At 38.0% G+C, this 9,802-nt stretch overlaps 1 protein-coding gene across 1 annotated transcript in view; it reads left to right on the top strand.

Moving 5' to 3' along the window:
• The first annotated feature begins 2,760 nt into the window (after positions 1-2,760).
• PDE4A (phosphodiesterase 4A) overlaps positions 2,761-9,802 on the top strand; it is a 301,715-nt gene continuing 294,673 nt past the window's right edge. Inside the window, exon 1 of the mRNA XM_072399609.1 lies at positions 2,761-2,977. Coding sequence (XP_072255710.1) covers positions 2,907-2,977 — 71 coding nt within the window. The 5' untranslated portion in view covers positions 2,761-2,906. The remainder of the gene's footprint in view (positions 2,978-9,802) is intronic.

Here is a 9,802-nt window from a genome sequence, read left to right as displayed (position 1 = left end):
GTTTTATTTAGGAAAAAATCTTATGCCTCTTTCTCTATTTGTAGCCTTCTGAGTTAAATTTCAATGGTAACCTTTTTGCACAGGCTAACAATAAGAAAAACAATATTCTTCCAATAAAATCCAACCATTTAAGTCCATGCCTTGGAATAGCAAGGAAAAGTACAGGGGGGGGGGGGGTGCTCTTATCTTATGAGTGGCCCGCCGCTGAAACTCCTTCTTCATTGAAATAGTGCCGCTACTAAAATTCCTGGCAATATTTGCGTCTATAAAACAGTCCAATGCCGGGCCACATATAGGCAGAGAGCCCGCTGGTCTATATACACGAGTGATGCCAGGAATTGTAGTAGTGGCGCTATTTCAATGCAGTAGCGGGCCAGCTGCAGTTCATATTTAAGATTCCTTTTGGGGCCAAAAAAAAAGACGTTGGGGGCCAGAGTTTGACACCTCTGCTTTAACCCCAACCCACATCTTCTACAGTCCCTCTGATGTAGCCGTCCACATCTTTTGACATCACCAGTTTTTCTGCAGCGGTCCAGTGCCACTCTTACATCTTGGTCAGCCAGTCAGTTCCACTGCATTGGCATTACTAGATTCCCACGAGACTGAACTCTATTTTACTAGGACTTCTGATCTTCGGCAGATTTTTTTAAGCACTTACTGTCTACTATTGTTTTTATGCATTTAGCTCTTATCATTGGCTGCATATCATTGCACCGGTCCAGCTGCCTGATGACAGTTGTAAAATACACCTGTTGATACAGCCAGTTGCAACCTTCATCAGGGGCAAGTGACAGGTTGGCTATGCAGGGGCATAATGTAAATGGCATGTATTGCTATTATGATATTGTAGTGATTGTGTTTGGATCAACTTTAGTCCTACTTATATGACACTGTACATTATTTTCTTCTTGTTCACACTTGTGCACCGTTACCACAATGCATATAATGCTTCTTATTGCAATGCAGTGTTAGTCAGTTTGGCAATGGCCAAGTGCAAATAGCACCCCAATGCCTCCTACCAGTGTAAGAATGACAGGCCTGCGTTACAACACACTACAACCATAGGTGACCCTCTATCGTGCATTGTGGTGCAGGTTTTAAACAAAAAAGGGTTATCAACTTCTTTTGGTGCACTGCCATGCAGTAAACATCCTATTCAAATGCACAATGCTCTGTACAACGCACATCTATACAGCCACATCTATGCAGCACAATGGCGCCCACCCTAGGCTTTTTTCCCCCATAAATTCTGCTCAAATGCCTGACCCTCCACAAGCTGAATCACTTTGAGATGCATAAAGCAACTCTGTATGAGACTGAAATCCGATAATTACAGTAGCCAACAGAAAAATATTATAATAACTTTTTGGTAGAATACACAAATGATCTAAAGGGTGTTTTATATATTTACCTAGAGGTGTTCTTTTATTAAGTCCTTACATACAATGATTGTTATGTTGGCTTGTACGTGGGCTTCCTTTCTCTGCTTTCATAATTAAATAACAGTGAGTGCAGCAGATTGGCATTTTACAAAAACAAGTATTTCATTTTCCACCTCAATAGCGCTTCTCTATTCCCGTAACTTACTTCTAATTAAACTTCAATCAACACACGAGACATTCTCCGGAGTGCGTCCAAGATAGCGTCCTTGAGAGAGCACACACAATTACAGCGCTGCACGACTTTATCGCCAGTCTCCTGTACATCATGTCTGCAGAACTGCTGCAGGCACAGCGAGGGGCTAGAAGAAGAATCATCAATTTGCAGTGGATGACTTGTGAAATGGGCAAAGCCATTTCTATTTACCAAGTCCCCATCATTATTATTTATTAACACAGTAGCTAGCTAACATTTTACAAAGATGTGGACTATAAAATTCACTGAACTGAACTCCTAGGCATATCACAAAGTACACATGTGAAATAAATATTTGTGAACTTCCTTAACGCCTAAAATATTTTTTAGATATAATTTGTTCAGGTAGACCTGTACATGTGGCAATCAGCACAGCCAGCTCCCTGACCTTTGTTTTGTCCACCATATGGAACTTAGTCACCAACCCGCCCAAAGATTGGCAATGAAGCAGCATCACCATGCTGAGGTCAACACTCTGCTCATGCCATGCGAGTGTTGGAATTGTGTCACTACACATATGCAGAATTGCCTTATTGGTTACAGTAGTGGAGTTGTTCTATATTTAGGGTTAAATAATGCAGTCCATCTTTATAAAGGCTGCTGGTTTTCACTATTTCTAGCTGAACTCTAGAGGGCAACAGAGTAGCTGCAATATCAGCTTCCTGTCTAAAAGAAAACTCTATGTCCCATGATTCTTTGCATTGTGTATTATGAATGGGGGTGTTTAAACTTGTAGTCTCAGCTCTCTATGATACAATGAGGTGGCTACAAAAGAAAACATTTTGAACAGAGCATGAAGTGTAACCACAGACATTAGGACATACATTTCTAAGCAAATGATAGACTGTACTCATGGACACTAATTAAACTCATATTTTAAGAACAACAGGAGAAAGAACAAATGTATTAGGATAAAAAACAAAATAGTTTTGACTAAAAAGTTCTGAGCTCTGTGAACAGCTGCATTGTTGAATCAGGAATTAAGGAGAAATAGGAAAACATGAAAAGGAGACTAGATCCTGATCTTCTGCAACATTTATACACACTTGGGACTAGCGAATTGTTTACTGTTAAAAGTCTTTAGGCCTCACCATTTTGTTTTTTACTTGCAGCAGAAACCAAAAGATGAATCGGGCCGGTACAGCAGATCCTACACGTCGTCCAGCACCCTGGGTGCAGATCTCCGGAGGGGAAGGAGGCGGCCCTCTTCCTCCCTCCAGGTACCACCCTGGAAACCTGGTGAGAGGGCTCGCTCCCCAGACTATGACAGCATGCAGAGACCCACAACTCTTCCCCTGCGTATCCCTCCAAGGATCTCCATAACTCATGCCGATTCGAACAGGTAGGAGGCTGCGGCTGATTTTTAACTCCTATTTTAATATCGGACGTCATATTGTTACTTCATGAATGAATCCATTGTGTTTTAATTATAAAACAATCATGTCAGAGTGGGCATATTTGTTCAAGTTTAGCAGAATCTGCTCAAAGAGAAAATCCAAAAGGAAAATGCTGAGCCTTTTTGTTCCTGACTGCTTTGTAGGGTGCTCTTCAGTCTTGGTTTTATCACTGGCATACCTGTAATATCATGGCAAGGTCATTCAGACAGAACTGAGCTCTGGGGTTTATTTGTATCAGAAAACTAAGGGCTCTAAGCAAATATCAGTTTTTCTACAATAGTAGTCCCTCCTTTCTATATCTAATAATTCCATCACTGCAAAAGTCAAGCTCATTTGATTACATTTTGATTCATACAGAAGTACCCCTTGTCCCCACCTCATGGCAGCCCTGGATTTACTAAATGAGTAAAGCAATTTTTTACATAGCTTAGTGAATGAGGTAAAGCTGTGTTGAGTAATCATCCAATTGTGAGCAAAAATCTTACTATTCTAATTTTCTTTGCACATGATTGGTTACTTATTCCAAAGCACCTCATTCACTAATAAATAAGAAAATTCAATTTGAAAATGAACACACTCTAACACTTAGTAAATTACAGTCATTGGCTAAAACCAATACACATTTGGACTTATGAGGTCTTCTTAGCAGTTTTGCTGGTAGGGTGCTGACCACCATACCTCTTACAGGGACAGGAAAAATCTATAAATCATTATAAGCAGTACAGACATATAAATATAGAATGTAAAAATTAAAAAAAAGTAAAATTAAAAAAAAAAACATGATTACAATTATAAAACAGAAAAAGAATTAGAGTTACAATTACAAAATAACTCAAATTTTCCTCTACAAGGGCATTGGGTGGAAGAACCCACACAATAGAATTATACGCAGATAAGCAACTTCCTTTAAATGGGAAAGTACCCAGTTAATGTACATGAAATTTTTATTACACTGAAATGTTTAGTACAACATTTAGCAACATAGTAAATTCACTTGACATTTACAAGATCATTAACATGTCCTAAACTTGTGAAAAAACGTGTTAATCTTGTCAGTGCTTAATGGTTTTCAATTTACACGCTTTAAAAATACATTAAAAATCACCTTAGTACTTAAAAACAGAAAAAAAACATCTTCCTGTAATGTAATATGTTATATATTATGGCATACAATAATTAATAACATACTGGTTTGTCCAGGATAAGAAATTTGTTCCATTATAGAAGAGTCTCTTCTAAAGCAATTCTTTATATATAAAATCTAAATAAAGCTGCACTTCATGTTTATTAGCCACTTCCAAATACTCAATTTCAGCCGTACTCCGTGACTCATTTGCCAATAAAACATATAATGAATAACTATTCAATGAGACACTGACACCTCGACCCTTTTAGGCAAAGTATTGGTATCTTTGCAAAGATGTACCTAACCCACCGACATCTTGCCAGTGTTACCCTGCTGTTCCTTTGTCTGTTCCACTTGGCACTAAATTCTCCATTGTTATCTGTATCGGAAAAAAGATCTCGGCATGGTCACCCCCCATGCCAATACTTAAGCCTAGCGACTGGCTGCTGTAACTGAGCTCTTTTACATGGAAGAAGGTTACATGCTCACCCAGCATGGGTGATTTTTGCTGGGTGGGGTCCTAAAAGAAGAATTGGGGAAATGCAGGCTCGATGAGTATCAGTAGGTGCCAAGGCATTAGTTTTCCTACAGTTTCCTAAAATCTCAATTTGGCTTTGGTGCTCTTTGCTGTCACTCTCTACTGAAACTCTTTCATTCGTTACCTCCTGAATGTCCTTTCGTGTCCTTCTTTTATGTAAAGCAGTTTACACATGAAATACAATTGAATAGTGTAAAGCCATTTAATAAAATCTTGTATTAAAAATGTAAATCCTCAACATGTTTTTTCCTACAGTCTTCATCAAGAGATTCTTAAATTTATTTCCTGGGGATTCTGACAATGAGAGCGCCCTATTATATAAACCAGAGCTCTTGTCTCTGTTTCTACCCAGCTTGACCGTTGAGTGTTTTAGTGTGTTCTCATTCTTCCACTGCATTCTCTACAGTACTAAATAGATGGGAAGCTTCATAATTGCTCCAGGAGGTTTGTAGGGGAAATAAAAAAAGAGCTCCCTGAGAGATATAAAAACATTTAGATGTAATAGAAATGGGCCCTTTTTTATGAAGTGAAAAAGTGTTTTGGAAAGTTGTCACCAGAACATGTATTCCCATTGTAAGGTTGCACCGTCCCAGTGGGCAGATCTTCTCTCATGAAGTATTGACAGCAATAAAAACCTTATAGGGCTTTTAATCACTCTCTGCTCTGCCCAAAGCTTACCTTTTCCTGTAGATACAACTCAAGTATAGGTCTTTATTATTATAACCAAAATAAACGTTTAAGAAAAACGATACAATGCCTCATTGAATTTATGCAATACACAATACATATTTTCTTCTCAAGTGGGAGGTATGGTATTGATGTAATACTCTATTGGAGATGTATATGAAAACTTGGCAATCTGAAACGATATAAGAAATGCAACCAAACTGTATTAAATTCCTCTTTGTTTGTACCATGTGTAGATCCTATATGATAACCAGGCTGCAAAAACAAAATAATGCTCTCGCCTCAAGTTGCATGAGCTCCTCTTTGTCAGCTTGCCTCACCTCCAAGGAACCTAAGGATCTGCTCTACTGGTGATTTTCTGGAGTGGCCCTCAGAGGCAGGCAGGAAAACAAATATTGCTGGCCATACAATTTAGTTGTTTTTCATCAACTTTAATCACAGCAATAGGCCATTCACAGCCATATTTGTTAACCAAGCAGTGCGATTAAAAGATCAAAACTGTTTAAAAAATCACGTTGAATGTAATCCCAGTAGTACTATTTCCTTAGTAGTGTCACTTGCTGGGCTCTATCATGTTGCTCTAGTAGGGTGTGTGAATTTTGGCAGATAAAAAAGTATATATATTGAGAGGGAGAAAAAGAGAAATTTCAGCAGTGTAATGCTGTTTTCCTTCAGTTCAGCTTTAACATCTCACTGATGTTTCTTTGATCTGAACACTTTGATATGAATGAGCCTTTATGAGTCACAAAACAGCTTCACACAAGCTAAAACTGAAATCCAAGAAATAAAAAGCCACCAATCAAAGTGCAAGTTGCATGCAATGATAAATTATGCTAACCTGATAAAAAACCTTACATGTCTTGGTCTTAAGGCTTAAGTTGCACCAGGAAATTCCCCATCTTCATCTCTCTTTAGCTAATCACCCAATTCTTTACAAAAAAAAGTATACTCATCTAAATCTACAATCACATGACACGCTAGGTCAAGAGTTTTCATACCTCTCCAGTACAAAGAGGGAAAGTCTTCAAATGCCCACTTCAAGTGATCACTCTTTATGATACAGACTGCTTCCATTGGGTACATCCCATGGGTTATGAAGACCTAATCTGTGGTATAATCAAAAAGAGGGGCAATGTCAAGTGTATTGCTGGTGCCAAGAAGATTTTTGTTGCTTTGGTATAAAACCAGCCCAACCCTAGTATGATATTATAGTAAGCTGGTAAGTGAAAGAGGAGTTTGAGAATGTTCCTGGCCAGCTTCCAAGATTGTCACTTGGTTTGAGAGCTCTGCAGCATCGCCACATTCAAATTCCGGTTTTAACAGATATAGTAAAGGGGAAGGCTGATTTTATTTTAGCCAAAGGGCCTAGAGTTAAGTGAACTTTCAAAACTTTTAAAGTATACCTATCTTTTAACATCATTGATTATGTTAACTAATCAGTGGTGCTGTCACATGTCTGTGGTCTTGGTCAAAAAGGGTTCAGGTTTGCCCACTTTGATGTCATTCCACTCACACTTCAGTAATAAAGGTCAAGCAATTGACATGCTATAGGTTGTTTCTTCACTGGACCATTTTCAGCTGATTATTTAATTTACGCTCATTTCTTGTATCACAAACTCAGAAAGCTTGGCTTGCTGCATTCAAAAAAGCCACCCCCTAAGACTGTGCTTCACTACCAGTCCAATCAGATAACAGTGATTTAAGCTGATAAGTAAGGTTAGAGTTCAAGAGCAGAAAAATATGCATTTCATTTACAAAGCTTGTTTCAAGGCTGGCAGGCTGTAATGGAGCTGATCCATCAGAAAAGTCTACATTGTGTATGTGAGTACTCGCACACTGGGCTATGCAGCTCCATTATGTCCTCTTAACTCATTTTCCTGATCACTGATTCTTTTAAATAGTCGCCTTGCTTGCAGAGTTAACGCTACAGCGCTCAGTGATATATTTATGTGTTTTCCTGTCCAGACAGGCCTCAGATTGAGGCATGATATAGTAACCGGTGTAACCAGCGTTAAATGTAAAAGGTCCAAGCACAATACAAACATTCTATATTAACCTTGGGTTATTCCGGCCATCAAAGGAAAACAGTTGAAACAATATATTGGTCTCACTCTAATGGGCCCATCTATAATGTCAAGACAGCAAATCTGAAGCACAGCTCCAAGCATGCTGAGAAAAACATGCTTCGCGTACATATTGTATGTTTCACTCTCCTAAGCCTTTGTAATTCTGTTTGGCCAGGAAGTACATGAAGCGAGTAACTTCAGATGGTAAAATTGTCTAGTGATGCTGCTACATAGGTTGAGGTTTAGAGTTAAGTGTATTTGTGTAGTAGTAAGTTTATTACAAAAATCAATATTTTTTACATGCATTGTCAATACCTGATATATACTTGGCACCCTCCACTTGTTATCCTTGTGTACAACAACACCTAGATTGGAAGAGTTAAGGGCAGCACTAGTACCCAACCAGTACATGCCGTGTATATGATAATGTAGATAGCAAAGGTAGATAGCAAAGTAAGATTACTTCTGCTGCTCCTTTACTGTCCAGTTCCAAGTTGGGTGCAGGAAGGTGACCAAGCTGTAACAGATATCTGCAGAAAAAGAAAATCAGGTCACTTACCTGACCCTACTGTCTGGTCACGTTGTGCATATCTCATGGCTATCTAATGCCAGTAAATGGAAGCCCTATTTTTGTTTTGACAATTTTATTTTATTATGAAGTTGGCTGTTCAGCACAAGGCTGTGTGATTGCCATGCTTTGTAAAGTTCAACCAAGAACATCAAAAATGTATTTCACAAATGGAAGCAGAGTGGCAGAGTCAGCTTTATGAATGTATATGGCACACACTGGTCAATAGTGATATTTCACCTCTGGTGTTTCCCATTAGTCCATGCTCAATACTCATTAATGGAGCTTCCAGGCCAGTCTGTATTGTTAACACTCAAGCATAGCCCTTGCAAACCCCAGGCCTATTTACAATTGATTTCCAAGCACTTTGAGTTAAAGATACTTACTGTGTGCAAATGTCAAAGCTATCATTAACTGTGCTAGGAATTGACACCAAAGCTGTGAAGTAAGGCAACCAAACACACAATTGTGTATAGTAAATATACAAATACCAATATTTCTGTAAATAATTATATCTATGTTTACAACTCTGTAAAAAAATAGTATACATATATTGGGACTAATATAATAAAATTAGAAATAACATTTTCCCCAAGACTGGAAAAGATATAGCATGAGAGAACATCCAGCATTCATGACATGATCCAGCAATCCTAGAAGAGTTTTATTAAATCAGGTCCAATGGATCTGATTTATTAAAGCTCTCCAAGACTGGTAACACACAGATTCATCTATTATAGTCTATCTTTTCCAGTCTTGGAGAACTTTATTAAATCAGGCCCAATTACTCCTTTGTCAGTAGTCTACCTGGAAAGCCTGCATCAAAGATGAAATCCTTGTCTTCAGCCAAAATAGCAATATTTGTTTTGGCCAGAGTTGTAGTTTAATGTTTAACTGAGGTTTTTCTTATTACATGTCCTTCAGTCTGCAATAAGTCTGGCACTTTTTACTTTTGGATCTTCACATGCTTCGACACCTGAAGCACCTGAGATTTGCCAAGACAAAAGGAAGGTTCTCCTTTGCAGAAAGCAAATAAAGCTAAATAGAGCAAATTTAAATATCTTACAAGCAAACCTTCACATTAATGGCAGTTTAAGAATTTCTTTAATAAATAAGATACATTTTTTTTAGATGATAAATTATTATCGATATCAATATCGATATTATATGAGCTTTTTAGGAAACCCTGTATTGTGCAGCATATAAAGATGACTAACAAAAAAACAACAACAGTGCTTTGCCTAAATAGAGAAGCACACATATACTAAGAAGCCAAATTCCACCTTAGAAGTTACATTGAAAAAAAGACATCAAGTCCATCAAGTTCAACCACTGGGAAATAAACATATCCCAGATAAAAACCCTATAGACATAGCTAATCTAGAGGAAGGCCATAAAAACATGAATCCAGGTTCAATTTGCTCCAACAGGTGAAATAAAATTTCCTTCCTGATCCCGTGAGACAATTGAATGCTCCCTGGATCAACAGTCTCTGTTGTCTTTTTTAATTTATAACTTTAATCCCCAGTTATATTCTTTGCTTCTAGAAAATTATCCAGATTTTTCTTAAAGCAATCTATAGTATTTGCTGAAACTATTTCCTGAGGGTTCGAATTCCACATTTTCCGAGTACTTATAGTGAAGAATCCCTTACTTATCCAGGGCTTAAACTTCTTTCCTCCAGACGCAAAGAGTGCCCTCTTGTCCTTTGTAATGACCTTAAAGTGAATAATCAGAAAGAGAGTTCTCTATAAGGACCATTTATTTATTTATACAGGGTGATCA

This window comes from Pyxicephalus adspersus, chromosome 2 (genome assembly GCF_032062135.1).
Source record: "Pyxicephalus adspersus chromosome 2, UCB_Pads_2.0, whole genome shotgun sequence".
In the NCBI taxonomy this organism is placed as follows: domain Eukaryota; kingdom Metazoa; phylum Chordata; class Amphibia; order Anura; family Pyxicephalidae; genus Pyxicephalus; species Pyxicephalus adspersus.
This window is presented reverse-complemented; position numbering and strand designations above follow the sequence as displayed.